At 40.0% G+C, this 19,350-nt stretch overlaps 1 protein-coding gene across 2 annotated transcripts in view; it reads right to left on the bottom strand.

Moving 5' to 3' along the window:
* LOC133663135 (solute carrier family 15 member 2-like) overlaps positions 1–17,944 on the bottom strand; it is a 57,286-nt gene extending 39,342 nt beyond the window's left edge. Inside the window, exons 1-8 of one of the 2 annotated variants that reach the window (XM_062067381.1) lie at positions 17,730–17,750; positions 17,646–17,699; positions 12,737–12,824; positions 10,852–10,993; positions 5,579–5,671; positions 4,116–4,215; positions 3,963–4,053; positions 108–185 (exon numbers count right to left, since the gene is read on the bottom strand). In XM_062067381.1, the coding sequence (XP_061923365.1) occupies positions 108–185; positions 3,963–4,053; positions 4,116–4,215; positions 5,579–5,671; positions 10,852–10,993; positions 12,737–12,824; positions 17,646–17,699; positions 17,730–17,744 (661 nt within the window). In that variant the 5' untranslated portion in view covers positions 17,745–17,750. Of the gene's footprint in view, positions 1–107; positions 186–3,962; positions 4,054–4,115; positions 4,216–5,578; positions 5,672–10,851; positions 10,994–12,736; positions 12,825–17,645 lie in introns of both variants that reach the window. The other variant, XM_062067380.1, reaches the window with a different exon arrangement.
* Positions 17,945–19,350: the final 1,406 nt, after the last annotated feature.

Raw genomic sequence — 19,350 nt, 5'->3', positions numbered from 1 at the left:
TATCTTACTAGTACTACTAACTAGCATTATTGTAATTATGTTACTAGTACTACTATTGTTGTAGTACAGTTAGCTGAGCATGTGTGAGGCGACAGGAAGTGTCTGACCTAAGGCGGCCATCATGAGGGCGGCAGGGAGGCCAAAGGCCAGAGCGTAGCAGTCTTGTCCAAAACACTTCACGTCTCCTGAGGGCAACAACACAAAACATGTCATATACACAACACAAAACATGTCATATACACAACACAAAACATGTCATATACACAACACAAAACATGTCATATACACAACACAAAACATGTCATATACACAACACAAAACATGTCATATACACAACACAAAACATGTCATATACACAAAACAAAACACGTCATATACACAACACAAAACATGTCATATACACAACACAAAACATGTCATATACACAACACAAAACATGTCATATACACAACACAAAACATGTCATATACACAAAACAAAACATGTCATATACACAACACAAAACATGTCATATACACAACACAAAACATGTCATATACACAACACAAAACATGTCATATACACAAAACAAAACATGTCATATACACAACACAAAACATGTCATATACACAAAACAAAACATGTCATATACACAACACAAAACATGTCATATACACAACACAAAACATGTCATATACACAAAACAAAACATGTCATATACACAACACAAAACATGTCATATACACAACACAAAACATGTCATATACACAAAACAAAACATGTCATATACACAACACAAAACATGTCATATACACAACACAAAACATGTCATATACACAACACAAAACATGTCATATACACAACACAAAACATGTCATATACACAACACAAAACATGTCATATACACAACACAAAACATGTCATATACACAACACAAAACATGTCATATACACAACACAAAACATGTCATATACACAAAACAAAACATGTCATATACACAACACAAAACATGTCATATACACAACACAAAACATGTCATATACACAACACAAAACATGTCATATACACAACACAAAACACTTGAGGTCTCCTGCGGGCAGGCGAGGGAGGACACAAACGGGCGAGGGAGGACACAAAGCGGGCGAGGGAGGACACAAACGGGCGAGGGAGGACACAAAGCAGGCGAGGGAGGACACAAACGAGCGAGGGAGGACACAAAGCGGGCGATGGAGGACACAAACGGGCGAGGGAGGACACAAACGGGCGAGGGAGGACACAAAGCAGGCGAGGGAGGACACAAACGAGCGAGGGAGGACACCAACGGGCGATGGAGGACACAAAGCGGGCGAGGGAGGACACAAAGCAGGCGAGGGAGGACACAAACGAGCGAGGGAGGACACAAAGCGGGCGAGGGAGGACACAAACGGGCGAGGGAGGACACAAAGCAGGCGAGGGAGGACACAAACGAGCGAGGGAGGACACAAAGCAGGCGAGGGAGGACACAAACGGGCGAGGGAGGACACAAACGAGCGAGGGAGGACACAAAGCAGGCGAGGGAGGACACAAAGCAGGCGAGGGAGGACACAAAGCAGGCGAGGGAGGACACAAACGAGCGAGGGAGGACACAAAGCAGGCGAGGGAGGACACAAACGAGCGAGGGAGGACACAAACGAGCGAGGGAGGACACAAAGCAGGCGAGGGAGGACACAAACGAGCGAGGGAGGACACAAAGCAGGCGAGGGAGGACACAAAGCAGGCGAGGGAGGACACAAAGCAGGCGAGGGAGGACACAAACGAGCGAGGGAGGACACAAAGCAGGCGAGGGAGGACACAAACGAGCGAGGGAGGACACAAACGAGCGAGGGAGGACACAAAGCAGGCGAGGGAGGACACAAACGAGCGAGGGAGGACACAAACGAGCGAGGGAGGACACAAAGCAGGCGAGGGAGGACACAAACGAGCGAGGGAGGACACAAAGCGGGCGAGGGAGGACACAAAGCAGGCGAGGGAGGACACAAAGCAGGCGAGGGAGGACACAAATGAGCGAGGGAGGACACAAAGTGGGCGAGGGAGGACACAAAGTGGGTGAGGGAGGACACAAAGCGGGCGAGGGAGGACACAAACGAGCGAGGGAGGACACAAAGTGGGCGAGGGTGGACACAAAGCGGGCGAGGGAGGACACAAAGCGGGCGAGGGAGGACACAAAGCGGGCAAGGGAGGACACAAAGCGGGCGAGGGAGGACACAAAGCGGGCGAGGGAGGACACAAAGCGGGCGAGGGAGGACACAAAGCGGGCGAGGGAGGACACAAAGTGGGCGAGGGAGGACACAAAGCAGGCGAGGGAGGACACAAATGAGCGAGGGAGGACACAAAGTGGGCGAGGGAGGACACAAAGTGGGTGAGGGAGGACACAAAGCGGGCGAGGGAGGACACAAAGCGGGCGAGGGAGGACACAAAGCGGGCAAGGGAGGACACAAAGCGGGCGAGGGAGGACACAAAGCGGGCGAGGGAGGACACAAAGCGGGCGAGGGAGGACACAAAGCGGGCGAGGGAGGACACAAAGTGGGCGAGGGAGGACACAAAGTGTGCGAGGGAGGACACAAAGCGGGCGAGGGAGGACACAAAGCGGGCGAGAGAGGACAGAAAGCGGGCGAGGGAGGACACAAAGTGGGCGAGGGAGGACACAAAGTGGGCGAGGGAGGACACAAAGCGGGCGAGGGAGGACACAAAGTGGGCGAGGGAGGACACAAAGCGGGCGAGGGAGGACACAAAGCGGGCGAGGGAGGACACAAAGCGGGCGATGGAGGACACAAAGCGGGCGAGGGAGGACACAAAGCGGGCGATGGAGGACACAAAACAAAAGACTTGACACAAAAGATGGACGCACTTCAACTCTTCTTCTTCCTCTCGCCCAAACATGGCCAAGGAAAACAGACTTTCTAAAGACAAGTTTTCAAAATAAAATGCAGATTCACAATAATAAAAGTATTTTCTTCAAGTGAAAAAACACTTGCAAGTATAAAAACTATTTTCTTTCATTCAAAAAACGTCGTAAGTTTGAACTTGAAGAAAATAGTTTTTATACTTGTGAATTGTTTTTTAAATTTTAGCAAATCGTTTTCTTTAATGAAGATAAAAGTTTACTTGCCAAGGTTTTTTTTAATTGAAGAAAATTGTGGTTTTAGTGGCAAATATTTTCTTAATTAGTTTATACTTGCCAAACATTTCTTTAAATTGAATAAAATGTTTTACTTGCAAATCCTTTAACTGAATAAAACATTTTTTCTTACTTGTCAATCTTTATTTTATTTTGAAAAAAATGTTTTTCATAATTGCAAATGTTTTTTTAAATTGAAGAAAATTGTTTTTCTTATTGTGAATCTTTATTTTGAAAAAATGTTTCTTATACTTGCAAATGTATAAAAGCATAAGAAAAAAACTTTTAAAATTTTAAATCCTTTTTTTATTGCACACAATTGTTTTAAAACCTGAAAATATTATTTTTAATTGAAAATAATTGTTGTTTCTACTTGTGAATCATCATTTTATTTTGGAAAAAAATGACTTACAGTTGCAAATGTTTTTTTAATTGTTTTTCTTGTTGTCAATCTGTATTTTATTTTGAAAAAAAACATTTTTTTAAATTTGCAAAAGTTTTTTTCACTGAATTTTTTTTCTTTTTGTGAATCTTTATTTAATTTAGAATATATAATTAAAGACTTTTTAATTGTGAATCTATTTTGAAAAAATGTTTTTATACTTGCGAAGGTTTTTTTAAATTAAAGAAAATTCATTAATTATTTCATTTTGAAAAGATGCGAGGAATGGTAAAGGACAAGGTTGAGCTGACCTCGGAGCAGGGGGTGATCATGGTGGATATTATTTTATTTTGAAAAGATGAATGTTTTGAGCTGACCTCTGAGCAGGGGGGTGATGATGGTGGATATTATTTTATTGTGAAAAGATGAATGTTTTGAGCTGACCTCGGAGCAGGGGGGTGATGATGGTGGACAGCAGGCTGCCAGCGTTGATGGACATGTAGAAGATGGAGAAGAACTTCATCCTCTCGCTGGCCTGCACACAGCAAACATGTCAGACAACTTCTTGCCTCGGACTTTGATGAGCTCCAGACTCACCTGCTCCTCAGGGAACTGGTCTCCCCCGAAGGCGGCCACACAGGGTTTGATGCCGCCCGTCCCAAAGGCGATGAGGACCAAGCCCGCCATGGACAACCCTCTGAGGACGCCAGGAGGGGGTGTGACAAGATGGAGGAGGGGCGTGTGTGAGGTGGGCAACAAGGTGTGACAAGATGGAGGAGGGGGCGTGACAAGATGGAGGAGGGGGTGTGACAAGATGGAGGAGGGGGCGTGACAAGATGGAGGAGGAGGCGTGACAAGATGGAGGAGGGGGCGTGACAAGATGGAGGAGGAGGCGTGACAAGATGGAGGAGGAGGCGTGACAAGATGGAGGAGGAGGCGTGACAAGATGGAGGAGGGGGCGTGACAAGATGGAGGAGGAGGCGTGACAAGATGGAGGAGGGGGCGTGACAAGATGGAGGAGGGGGCGTGACAAGATGGAGGAGGGGGCGTGACAAGATGGAGGAGGGGGCGTGACAAGATGGAGGAGGGGGCGTGACAAGATGGAGGAGGGGGCGTGACAAGATGGAGGAGGAGGCGTGACAAGATGGAGGAGGGGGCGTGACAAGATGGAGGAGGGGGCGTGACAAGATGGAGGAGGGGGCGTGACAAGATGGAGGAGGAGGCGTGACAAGATGGAGGAGGGGGCGTGACAAGATGGAGGAGGGGGCGTGACAAGATGGAGGAGGGGGCGTGACAAGATGGAGGAGGGGGCGTGACAAGATGGAGGAGGAGGCGTGACAAGATGGAGGAGGGGGCGTGACAAGATGGAGGAGGAGGCGTGACAAGATGGAGGAGGGGGCGTGACAAGATGGAGGAGGGGGCGTGACAAGATGGAGGAGGAGGCGTGACAAGATGGAGGAGGGGGCGTGACAAGATGGAGGAGGAGGCGTGACAAGATGGAGGAGGGGGCGTGACAAGATGGAGGAGGGGGCGTGACAAGATGGAGGAGGGGGCGTGACAAGATGGAGGAGGGGGCGTGACAAGATGGAGGAGGGGGCGTGACAAGATGGAGGAGGGGGCGTGACAAGATGGAGGAGGGGGCGTGACAAGATGGAGGAGGGGGCGTGACAAGATGGAGGGGGCGTGACAAGATGGAGGAGGGGGCGTGACAAGATGGAGGAGGAGGCGTGACAAGATGGAGGAGGGGGCGTGACAAGATGGAGGAGGGGGTGTGACAAGATGGAGGAGGAGGCGTGACAAGATGGAGGAGGGGGCGTGACAAGATGGAGGAGGGGGTGTGACAAGATGGAGGAGGGGGCGTGACAAGATGGAGGAGGGGGCGTGACAAGATGGAGGAGGGGGCGTGACAAGATGGAGGAGGGGGCGTGACAAGATGGAGGAGGAGGCGTGACAAGATGGAGGAGGGGGCGTGTGTGAGGTGGGCAACAAGGTGTGTGTGTGTGTGTGTGTGTGTGTGTGTGTGTGTGTGTGTGTGTGTGTGTGTGTGTGTGTGTACATACATGTGAACAGTGGTGGTGCCCAGCAGGGGGACAGCACCCAGAGACTTGACCACGTGACCCAGGACGTAGACCAGGGACAGGTAGATGATGGTTCTGCAGGCACAGGACAGTCCTTACTGGGCCAGCACTTACCTGTACTTGTTTATTACCTGTACTTTATCACCTGTACTTGTTTATTACCTGTACTTTATCACCTGTACTTGTTTATTACCTGTACTTTATCACCTGTACTTGTTTATTACCTGTACTTTATCACCTGTACTTGTTTATTACCTGTACTTTATCACCTGTACTTGTTTATTACCTGTACTTTATCACCTGTACTTGTTTATTACCTGTACTTTATCACCTGTACTTGTTTATTACCTGTACTTTATCACCTGTACTTGTTTACTACCTGTACTTTATCACCTGTACTTGTTTATTACCTGTACTTTCTTACCTGTACTTGATCACCTGTACTTGTTTATTACCTGTACTTTATCACCTGTACTTGTTTATTACCTGTACTTTCTTACTTTTTTTTTTATTTTTTTTATTTTTTATTTTTATTTTTTTATTTTATTTTTTTTTTTTTCCAAGATGGCTGCGCTTCAGAGCAGCGGCTTCGTGCGAGCGCTCCTGGAAGTGTAGACCGATTTGGCAAAAATACCCCTCAATTCAGTCAATTTCATGGCTGGCTCACAGCGTGTTCACTCCGTGATCACTTACGACCGACTTACGATTCTGGATGTGGAGAGATCGGGCCATTTTGGGCTGAAAGATGCGTGTACGATGGACCTGCTCGCTAGCTTGGGAATTCTTCGCGAGCTACATCCAGCAGTGGCCTTTGAAGCAGCGGCGTCGACTACCAGCGGAGACGGTCAGCGAAAGAGACGTAAGCGATGCGCTCGGAAGCAGAAGCGGGGGTGTCGGGCGGGGCTAACAACAAAGCTAAATGCTTTGTTGTTAGCGGGGCTAACGAAAAAGCTAAATGCTAATCCACAAAGAAGCGCTAATAAGGAGTCTGTTAAGCTAGAACTAGCCAGCGCCAGGCTGGATAATCCCTGCACACATAGCAATTCTTCTAGAATAATATACAACTCACATAATGTTTTTTCTGCGTCAGAGGTGGACATGCATTTTACTGAGGTGGCAAACAATCTAAAAATTCCTGTCATATCAATTCCTAGATATGGTCGAAATTATTTAAAGTGCACTATGCATAATAAACGTAACATTATTAATATTGCTACTACAGATACTTTCAACAAAAACTCCTCAAAACAGCCCACTACCTATAATATGGGCTTTTTAAACATAAGGTCATTGTCTTTCAAAACGTTATTAGTTAATGAAGTCATCAGAGACAACAATCTTGATGTCGTTGGTTTAGCCGAGACCTGGCTCAAACCAGACGAATTTTTTGCGCTGGGTGAGGCGTCTCCTCCTGGCTATGCGGGAACGCATATTGCCCGCCCCATTAAAAGGGGTGGGGGTGTTGCACTAATATACAACAAAAACTTTAGCCTTACCTCGGACCTAAATAATAAATATAACTTGTTTGAGGTGCTTACTGTGAGGTTTGTCACACCGCTGCCTCTCCACCTGGCTGTCATCTACCGCCCCCCTGGGCCCTATTCGGACTTTATCAATGAATTTTCAGAGTTCGTTGCTGATCTAGTGACGCACGCCGACAATATAATCATAATGGGAGACTTTAACATCCATATGAATACCCCATCGGACCCTCCATGCGTGGCGCTCCAGACTATAATTGATAGCTGTGGTCTTACACAAATAATAAATGAACCCACGCATCGCAACGGTAATACGATAGATCTAGTGCTTGTCAGGGGTGTCACCACCTCTAAAGTTACGATACTCCCGTACACTAAAGTAATGTCCGATCATTACCTTATAAAATTCGAAGTTCTGACTCATTGTCAACAAACTAATAATAATAATAATAACTACTATAGCAGCCGCAACATTAATGCTGCCACAACGACGACTCTTACTGACCTACTGCCTTCAGTAATGGCACCATTCCCAAATTATGTGGGCTCTATTGATAACCTCACTAACAACTTTAACGACGCCCTGCGCGACACCATTGATATTGTAGCACCGCTAAAGCTAAAAAGGGCCCCTAAAAGGCGTACCCCATGGTTTACAGAAGAAACTAAAGCCCAGAAATTATCATGTAGAAAGCTGGAACGCAAATGGCGTGCGACTAAACTTGAGGTTTTCCATCAAGCATGGAGTGATAGTTTAATAACTTATAAACGCATGCTTACCTCAGCTAAAGCTAAATATTACTCAAATCTCATCCACCTCAACAAAAATGATCCTAAATTTTTGTTTAGTACAGTAGCATCGCTAACCCAACAAGGGACTCCTCCCAGTAGCTCCACCCACTCAGCAGATGACTTTATGAATTTCTTTAATAAGAAAATTGAAGTCATTAGAAAAGAGATTAAAGACAATGCATCCCAGCTACAACTGGGTTCTATTAACACAAATACGACGGTATATACGACGGACACTGCCCTCCAAAATAGTTTCTCTCTCTTTGATGAAATAACATTGGAGGAATTGTTAAAATGTGTAAATGGGACAAAACAAACAACATGTTTACTTGACCCAATTCCTGGGAAACTTATCAAGGAGCTTTTTGTTTTATTAGGTCCATCAGTGTTAAATATTATAAACTTATCACTTTCCTCTGGTACTGTTCCTCTAGCATTCAAAAAAGCGGTTATTCATCCTCTGCTCAAAAGACCTAACCTCGATCCTGACCTCATGGTGAACTACCGGCCGGTGTCCCACCTACCGTTTATCTCGAAAATTCTCAAAAAAACTGTTGCACAGCAGCTAAATGAACACTTAGTGACTAACAATCTCTGTGAACCTTTTCAATCCGGTTTCAGGGCAAATCACTCTACGGAGACAGCCCTCGCAAAAATGACTAATGATCTATTGCTGACGATGGATTCTGATGCGTCATCTATGTTGCTGCTTCTTGATCTTAGCGCCGCTTTCCATACCGTCCATCATAATATTTTATTAGAGCGTATCAAAACGCGTATTGGTATGTCAGACTTAGCCTTGTCTTGGTTTAACTCTTATCTTACTGACAGGATGCAGTGTGTCTCCCATAACAATGTGACCTCGGACTATCTTAAGGTAACGTGCGGAGTTCCCCAGGGTTCAGTTCTTGGCCCTGCACTCTTTAGTATTTACATGCTGCCGCTGGGTGACATCATACGCAAATACGGTGTTAGCTTTCACTGTTATGCTGATGACACTCAACTCTACATGCCCCTAAAGCTGATCAACACGCCGGACTGTAGTCAGCTGGAGGCGTGTCTTAATGAAATTAAACAATGGATGTCCGCTAACTTTTTGCAACTCAACGCTAAGAAAACGGAAATGCTGATTATCGGTCCTGCTAGACACCAACATCTATTTAATAATACCACCTTAACATTTGACAACCAAACAATTACACAAGGAGACTCGGTAAAGAATCTGGGTATTATCTTCGACCCAACTCTCTCGTTTGAGTCACACATTAAGAGTGTTACTAAAACAACTCTCTCGTTTGAGTCACACATTAAGAGTGTTACTAAAACAACTCTCTCGTTTGAGTCACACATTAAGAGTGTTACTAAAACAACTCTCTCGTTTGAGTCACACATTAAGAGTGTTACTAAAACAACTCTCTCGTTTGAGTCACACATTAAGAGTGTTACTAAAACAACTCTCTCGTTTGAGTCACACATTAAGAGTGTTACTAAAACAACTCTCTCGTTTGAGTCACACATTAAGAGTGTTACTAAAACAACTCTCTCGTTTGAGTCACACATTAAGAGTGTTACTAAAACGGCCTTCTTTCATCTCCGTAATATCGCTAAAATTCGTTCCATTTTGTCCACAAGCGATGCTGAGATCATTATCCATGCGTTCGTTACGTCTCGTCTCGATTACTGTAACGTTTTATTTTCAGGCCTCCCTATGTCTAGCATTAAAAGATTACAGTTGGTACAAAATGCGGCTGCTAGACTTTTGACAAAAACAAGAAAGTTTGATCATATTACGCCTATACTGGCTCACTTGCACTGGCTTCCTGTGCACCTAAGATGCGACTTTAAGGTTTTACTACTTACGTATAAAATATTACACGGTCAAGCTCCTGCCTATCTTGACGATTGTATTGTACCATATGTCCCGGCAAGAAATCTGCGTTCAAAGAACTCCGGCTTATTAGTGATTCCCAGAGCCAAAAAAAAGTCTGCGGGCTATAGAGCGTTTTCTATTCGGGCTCCAATACTATGGAATGCTCTCCCGGTAAAAGTTAGAGATGCTACCTCAGTAGAAGCATTTAAGTCCCATCTTAAAACTCATTTGTATACTCTAGCCTTTAAATAGACTCCCTTTTTAGACCAGTTGATCTGCCGTTTCTTTTCTTTTCTTTTCTACTCTGCTCCGGGGTGGACCGCTAGCCTGTCCATCAGATGGGGACATCTCTACGCTGCTGACCCGTCTCCACTCGGGATGGTTCCCGCTGGCCCCACCATGGACTGGACTTTCGCTGATGTGTTGGACTTTCACAATATTATGTCAGACCCACTCGACACCGAGGATGTCGTTGTGGCTTGTACAGCCCTTTGAGACACTTGTGATTTAGGGCTATATAAATAAACATTGATTGATTGATTGATTACCTGTACTTGTTTATTAACTGTACTTTCTTACCTGTACTTGCTTATTACCTGTACTTTCTTACCTGTACTTGCTTATTACCTGTACTTTCTTACCTGTACTTGATCACCTGTACTTGTTTATTACCTGTACTTTATCACCTGTACTTGTTTATTACCTGTACTTTCTTACCTGTACTTGTTTATTAACTGTACTTTCTTACCTGTACTTGCTTATGACCTGTACTTTCTTACCTGTACTTTCTTACCTGTACTTATTTATTACCTGTACTTTATTACTTGTTTCTTACCTGTACTTGTTTATTACCTGTACTTTATTACTTGTTTCTTACCTGTACTTGTTTCTTACCTGTACTTTATTACTTGTTTCTTACCTGTACTTTCTTACCTGGACTTGTTTCTTACCTGTACTTTATTACTTGTTTCTTACCTGTCCTTGTTTATTACCTGTACTTTCTTACCTGGACTTGTTTATTACCTGTACTTTATTACTTGTTTCTTACCTGTACTTGTTTCTCACCTGTACTTGTTTCTCAGCTGTACTTGTTACCTGTACTTGTTTCTCACCTGTACTTGCCCAGCCAGGAGTCTGCGATGAGCGCCCCCAGGACAGGTGTGAAGTAGCAGAGGCTGCTGAAGGCGTGGTAGACGGCGGTGGAAAGGTCCTGGTCCCAGTGCAGGTAAGACAGGAAGTAGAGCGTCAACACGGCTGTAAACAACAACAAACCTCATCATTTCAACACAACACCACTTTATTTTGCCTTTGGCCAGAAGTACAACTTTTAAATCTTTATTTTGCCTTTGGCCAGAAGTACAACTTTTTACATTTTACTTTTATGGAAAAAAACTTAATAATATTTAATTTAATTACAAGACACACAAAAACGTCTCAAATCAAAGCAAAAGTAATTTTTCTACAAAATCTGAAATAACAAGATTATTTTTTACTTAAATTTAGATTTTTTTTTTTCTTGGAAAAAACTCATTTAAATAATTTGATTCCCTTTTGAAGTAATATAGCTCATATTTTGTTAATACAAACAAATATAGTTTTTTAAAACATGTAATTACATTATTATTATTTTTTAAATCCAAGAAAAAATAAATCTAAAGTCAAGATGAAATTAATAAAATAAAATGTTCTTCCCCATTATTTGTAAATGATAAAAGATAATCCACCAAAAAGGAGTGAAATTAAATAGCAGCCTTCTTAATTCTTCTTCTTCATCTTTTACTTGAATCTACAATCATGGAAAATAACTACAATAACATTTCATGATTTAAAATATGTTTTTAATCCAAGAGAGATCAAATCTTTAAAACTAAGGTCAAATGTGAAGTAAAAAATATATTTTCAGTAATAAAGCTCATATTTTAGTTTCATTACATTGAAAAAAACTAAACTATTTATTTTTTAATCACATTTTTTATCATCAAGGCAAAATAAGAAAAATAATCAACACAATCTGATATAAAATTATTCCATTAATTTCTTGACTTTGTAAATGTAATGCAACAAATAATCCAAGCAATATTAAATATCTCAAATCAAGATGAAATCATCAAAATTAAAACCTTATTTCTCATTAAGTGGGCAGATTATTTTGTTTGTAAATTATATAAAATAATCGGATTATTTTGGTTTTTTTGCAAATGATAAAAGATAATCCACCAAAAAGAGCTGAAAAAATGTACTTCTTAAGTAATATAGTTCATCTTTTAGTCTAATCTAAAATAATGGAAAATAACTCCAATAATATTTTTTTAATTCAAGCAAGAATACAAATTTAAAGTAAAATTGGTAAAAAATCTGCCATTAAAGATTTGTTGACAGATTATTTTGAGCTTTTTTCAGGAACATAGTTGATATTTTTGTATCACGCCAATAAACAAACATTTATTTTATTTCATTTATGATGAAATATTTCAAATGGAGGTCAAATAATCAAAATGATTACTCAAAGTAATGTTGCTCATACAGGAGTTATTTAATGATGTCATTGTCTTCTTCCTGAATGATGAAACAGGAAGTCACCTGACCACTAATAAATTCCCTCTTTTTCCCCCTAATCCATGGGACGCCCCCTGGCTAGCAGCTAACGTAGCTAAAAGTGCTACAGTGAGCTAATGTGAAGACAAAGTAACGTTCCTCCAGTTGACACACCCTTGGACTCTTCCATAACGTCTATACACACCCTCGGACTCTTCCATAACGTCTATACACACCCTCGGACTCTTCCATAACGTCTATACACACCCTCGGACTCTTCCATAACGTCTATACACACCCTCGGACTCTTCCATAACGTCTATACACACCCTCGGACTCTTCCATAACGTCTATACACACCCTCGGACTCTTCCATAACGTCTACACTGCCGGGTGACACAAGTCAGAGTCTGGCCCACTCCGGTTCTGACTTGGGCCCCAAAATGGTGTAAGTTTTAGTACCTTTCATGCCGTAGAAGGAGAAGCGCTCACAGAACTCGTTGACCACGATGAAGCAGATGCTGGCCGGGTAGTTTGTTCCACAAAGTTTCTACACACAAAAACATCTCAATAAAAATACTTTTTCAGTGAAAAACAGTGAAAACAGTAATAAAAATAAAAAAAAACTGTGAAAAACAGTAAAAAAAAAAGTCTGAAAAACTGTGAAAAACAAAAAACAGTTAAAACAAAACAAAAAACCCCCACTAAAAACAGTAAATAAAACAGTGAAAAACAGTTAAAAAAAACAACTGTGAAAAACAGTAAAAAAAACCTGTGAAAACCAGTGAAAAACATTAAAATACAGTTAAAAACTAGTGAAAAACTGTAAATAAAAAACAAAACAGTGAAAAACTGTGAAAGAAAAAAAAAACAGTAAAGAAAAAGAGTCAAGAAAAACAGTAGAAAAACAGTAAATAAAACCAGTGAAAAACAGTAAAGAAAACAGTGAAAAACAGTAGAAAACAGTAGAAAACCAGTAGAAAACAATAAAGAAAACAGTGAAAAACAGTAGAAAGCTGTGAAAAACAGTAGAGAAAACATTGAAAAACAGTAGAAAACAGTAAAGAAAACAGTGAAAAACAGTAAAGAAAACTGTTAAAAACAGTACAAGACAATAAAGAAAACAGTGAAAAACAGTAGAAAACAGTGAAAAACAGTAAAGACAACAGTGAAAAACAGTAAAGAAAACAGTGAAAAACAGAAGAAGACAATAAAGAAAACAGCGAAAAACAGTAGAAAACTGTGAAAAACAGTAGAGAAAACATTGAAAAACAGTAGAAAACAGTAAAGAAAACAGTGAAAAACAGTAAAGAAAACTGTGAAAAACAGTACAAGACAATAAAGAAAACAGTGAAAAACAGTAGAAAACAGTGAAAAACAGTAAAGAAAACAGTGAAAAACAGTAAAGAAAACAGTGAAAAACAGTAAAGAAAACAGTGAAAAACAGAAGAAGACAATAAAGAAAACAGCGAAAAACAGTAGAAAACAGTGAAAAACAGTAGAAGACAATAAAGAAAACAGTGAAAAACAGTAGAAAACAGTAAAAAACAGTAAAGAAAACAGTGAAAGACAGTAGAAGACAATAAAGAAAACAGTGAAAAACAGTAAAGAAAACAGTGAAAAACAGTAGATGACAATAAAGACAACAGTGAAAAACAGTAGAAAACAGTGAAAAACAGTAAAGAAAACAGTGAAAAACAGTAAAGAAAACAGTGAAAAACAGTAGAAGACAATAAAGAAAACAGTGAAAAACAGTAGAAAACAGTGAAAAAGAGTAAAGAAAACAGTAAAAAAAACAGTGAAAAACAGTAAAGAAAACAGTGAAAAACAGTAGAAGACAATAAAGAAACAGTGAAAAACAGTAAAGAAAACAGTGAAAAACAGTAGAAGACAATAAAGAAAACAGTGAAAAACAGTAGAAAACAGTGAAAAACAGTAAAGAAAACAGTGAAAACCAGTAGAAGACAATAAAGAAAACAGTAAAAAACAGTAAAGAAAACAGTGAAAAACAGTAGAAGACAATAAAGAAAACAGTGAAAAAGAGTAGAAAACAGTGAAAAACAGTAAAGAAAACAGTGAAAGACAGTAGAAGACAATAAAGAAAACAGTGAAAAACAGTAAAGAAAACAGTGAAAAACAGTAGAAGACAATAAAGAAAACAGTGAAAAACAGTAGAAAACAGTGAAAAACAGTAAAGAAAACAGTGGAAAAACAGTAAAGAAAACAGTGAAAAACAGTAGAAGACAATAAAGAAAACAGTGAAAAACAGTAGAAAACAGTGAAAAAGAGTAAAGAAAACAGTAAAAAAAAAACATTGAAAAACAGTAAAGAAAACAGTGAAAAACAGTAGAAGACAATAAAGAAAATAGTGAAAAACAGTAGAAAACAGTGAAAAACAGTAGAAAACAGTGAAAAACTGTAGAAAACAGTGAAAAACAGTAAAGAAAACAGTGAAAACCAGTAGAAGACAATAAAGAAAACAGTGAAAAACAGTGAAAATCCATTTCTTATCCACTAACTAAAAGCTTGAAGATGTGTCAATGCTACATTTCATTTACACACATTTTGTATTCAAGACCAAAGTTTGAAGTGTGTACTTCTTTCCAATGCTAATTATTGCTATGCAATATAATAATAATAACATTTAGTGTTTCCTCTCATAGCAAGTTGTCTAATCAATAACTGATCAGCATATTGATCAGCACAAACAAATGATCTTTAATAAATACATTTCATGTCTGTAGCTCATGGCTGTCAAACTGGGAGTCATTTCATTTGGCCCCTGAGGAAATATCACATTTGGGTCCCTATTAAAACTTGTTTGGGTGCCTATTAAAACTTGTTTGGGTGCCTATTAAAACTTGTTTGGGTCCCTATTAAAACTTGTTTGAGTCCCTATTAAAACTTGTTTGGGTCCCTATTAAAACTTGTTTGGGACCCTATTAAAACTTGTTTGGGTGCCTATTAAAACTTGTTTGGGTCCCTATTAAAACTTGTTTGAGTCCCTATTAAAACTTGTTTGGGTGCCTATTAAAACTTGTTTGGGTCCCTATTAAAACTTGTTTGGGTGCCTATTAAAACTTGTTTGAGTCCCTATTAAAACTTGTTTGAGTCCCTATTAAAACTTGTTTGGGACCCTATTAAAACTTGTTTGGGTGCCTATTAAAACTTGTTTGGGTCCCTATTAAAACTTGTTTGAGTCCCTATTAAAACTTGTTTGGGTGCCTATTAAAACTTGTTTGGGTCCCTATTAAAACTTGTTTGGGTGCCTATTAAAACTTGTTTGGGTGCCTATTAAAACTTGTTTGGGTCCCTATTAAAACTTGTTTGAGTCCCTATTAAAACTTGTTTGGGTGCCTATTAAAACTTGTTTGGGTCCCTATTAAAACTTGTTTGGGTGCCTATTAAAACTTGTTTGGGTCCCTATTAAAACTTGTTTGGGTCCCTATTAAAACTTGTTTGGGACCCTATTAAAACTTGTTTGGGTGCCTATTAAAACTTGTTTGGGTCCCTATTAAAACTTGTTTGGGTGCCTATTAAAACTTGTTTGGGTCCCTATTAAAACTTGTTTGAGTCCCTATTAAAACTTGTTTGGGTGCCTATTAAAACTTGTTTGGGTCCCTATTAAAACTTGTTTGGGTGCCTATTAAAACTTGTTTGGGTTCCTATTAAAACTTCTTTGGGTCCCTATTAAAACTTGTTTTTGTCCCTATTAAAACTTGTTTGGGACCCTATTAAAACTTGTTTGGGTGCCTATTAAAACTTGTTTGGGTCCCTATTAAAACTTGTTTGAGTCCCTATTAAAACTTGTTTGGGACCCTATTAAAACTTGTTTGGGTCCCTATTAAAACTTGTTTGGGTCCCTATTAAAACTTGTTTGAGTCCCTATTAAAACTTGTTTGGGTGCCTATTAAAACTTGTTTGGGTCCCTATTAAAACTTGTTTGGGTGCCTATTAAAACTTGTTTGGGACCCTATTAAAACTTGTTTGGGTCCCTATTAAAACTTGTTTGGGTGCCTATTAAAACTTGTTTGGGTGCCTATTAAAACTTGTTTGTAACTAGTAACTCCTCCATCTAAGTAACTAGTAACTCCTCCATCTAAGTAACTAGTGACTCCTCCATCTAAGTAACTAGTAACTCCTCCATCTATCTAACTCGTGACTCCTCCATCTAAGTAACTAGTAACTCCTCCATCTAAGTAACTAGTGACTCCTCCATCTAAGTACCTAGTGACTCCTCCATCTAAGTAACTAGTAACTCCTCCATCTAAGTAACTAGTGACTCCTCCATCTAAGTAACTAGTAACTCCTCCATCTAAGTAACTAGTGACTCCTCCATCTAAGTAACTAGTGACTCCTCCATCTAAGTAACTAGTGACTCCTCCATCTAAGTAACTAGTAACTCCTCCATCTAAGTAACTAGTGACTCCTCCATCTAAGTAACTAGTGACTCCTCCATCTAAGTAACTAGTGACTCCTCCATCTAAGTAACTAGTGACTCCTCCATCTAAGTAACTAGTGACTCCTCCATCTAAGTAACTAGTAACTCCTCCATCTAAGTAACTAGTGACTCCTCCATCTAAGTAACTAGTAACTCCTCCATCTAAGTAACTAGTGACTCCTCCATCTAAGTAACTAGTGACTCCTCCATCTAAGTAACTAGTAACTCCTCCATCTAAGTAACTAGTGACTCCTCCATCTAAGTAACTAGTGACTCCTCCATCTAAGTAACTAGTAACTCCTCCATCTAAGTAACTAGTAACTCCTCCATCTAAGTAACTAGTAACTCCTCCATCATGTGTCCATGAAGCAAAGTCCAGTTGATGAAGTTCCAAATGAAAAGTGTGAAACTTTGATGCACATGTTGCATCATCCTACACGGCTCCAACACGTGAACGCACCACAAAGACAGACCATGCAAAGCATGTGAACGTATCACAGAGCCAAACTATGCAAAGCACGTGAACGCACCACAAAGACAAACCATGCAAAGCACGTGAACGCACCACAAAGACAAACCATGCAAAGCACGTGAACGCACCACAAAGACAAACCATGCAAAGCACGTGAACGCATCACAGAGCCAAACTATGCAAAGCACGTGAACGCACCACAAAGACAGACCATGCAAAGCACGTGAACGCATCACAGAGCCAAACTATGCAAAGCACGTGAACGCACCACAAAGACAAACCATGCAAAGCACGTGAACGCACCACAAAGACAGACCATGCAAAGCACGTGAACGCACCACAAAGACAAACCATGCAAAGCATGTGAACGCATCACAGAGCCAAACTATGCAAAGCACGTGAACGCACCACAAAGGAAGTGGCTTTAAAGAGGTTGCAACAAGAAGGATACATCTTACCGCGCGCATCATGGCGGTCTCATCCAACAAGAAGAAGAAGACTGCGTCCAACAAGAAGAAGAAGAAGAAGACTGCGTCCAACAAAAGAAGACGTGTCATCCAACAAGAAGACTACTAAGTGAGCCACGCCCACAAGGATGTTGTGCTGCCATGTTGGAAAAGTAACAATGGCGTCTTTGTTGAATGAATGACGTCACCGCACACAAGAATAAACATGATGAAAATAAAAAAAGATGCATGAAAGCAGACAGTGACGTCAGAAAGACTTTGTTTCTAATCTTCTCTATCGCTGCCTTGACTTGGCGGCACTGGCTGGTCACGTGTGCATGTGGGCGTGGCCAGGACAGCCAATCACCGGCCGCCAGGCCACTTCATTAGGTACACACACAATTCAGCCAACATTGAAGTCAAAGGACTTTGATGATACATTCTTTAAATATACAACAGCTCAAAACTCTAGAAGAGGGCTTTTCTCGCCTTTTTACACTCAATGTACAGTAAAGGTGTAAATAAATATTAAAAATAAAACAATGTATTAAAAAATATAAATACATAATCATTTGATTTTGATTCAACACACCTGCTGTGAAGGCTGAGGCTAATTGTTGTATACATCAATAATATGCATATATATACATACATACATACATACAACATCATTGTAAGTAGTTATATTCCACACATCATTGTAAGTAGTTATATTCCACACATCATCATTGTAAGTAGTTATATTCCACACATCATCATTGTAAGTAGTTATATTCCACACAACATCATTGTAAGTAGTTATATTCCACACATCATCATTGTAAGTAGTTATATTCCACACAACATCATTGTAAGTAGTTATATTCCACACATCATTGTAAGTAGTTATATTCCACACATCATCATTGTAAGTAGTTATATTCCACACATCATCATTGTAAGTAGTTATATTCCACACAACATCATTGTAAGTAGTTATATTCCACACATCATCATTGTAAGTAGTTATATTCCACACAACATCATTGTAAGTAGTTATATTCCACACATCATTGTAAGTAGTTATATTCCACACAACATCATTGTAAGTAGTTATATTCCACACATCATTGTAAGTAGTTATATTCCACACATCATTGTAAGTAGTTATATTCCACACAACATCATTGTAAGTAGTTATATTCCACACATCATTGTAAGTAGTTATATTCCACACATCATTGTAAGTAGTTATATTCCACACATCATTGTAAGTAGTTATATTCCACACAACATCATTGTAAGTAGTTATATTCCACACATCATTGTAAGTAGTTATATTCCACACAACATCATTGTAAGTAGTTATATTCCACACAACATCATTGTAAGTAGTTATATTCCACACATCATTGTAAGTAGTTATATTCCACACATCATCATTGTAAGTAGTTATATTCCACACAACATCATTGTAAGTAGTTATATTCCACACATCATTGTAAGTAGTTATATTCCACACATCATTGTAAGTAGTTATATTCCACACATCATTGTAAGTAGTTATATTCCACACAACATTGTAAGTACTTATATTCCACACAACATCATTGTAAGTAGTTATATTCCACACAACATCATTGTAAGTAGTTATATTCCACACATCATTGTAAGTAGTTATATTCCACACATCATTGTAAGTAGTTATATTCCACACATCATCATTGTAAGTAGTTAT

The sequence above is a fragment of the Entelurus aequoreus genome, linkage group LG13, assembly GCF_033978785.1.
Source record: "Entelurus aequoreus isolate RoL-2023_Sb linkage group LG13, RoL_Eaeq_v1.1, whole genome shotgun sequence".
Lineage (NCBI taxonomy): Eukaryota > Metazoa > Chordata > Actinopteri > Syngnathiformes > Syngnathidae > Entelurus > Entelurus aequoreus.
Note: the sequence above shows the minus strand (reverse complement) of the source record. Positions and strands in the feature narration are given on the sequence as shown.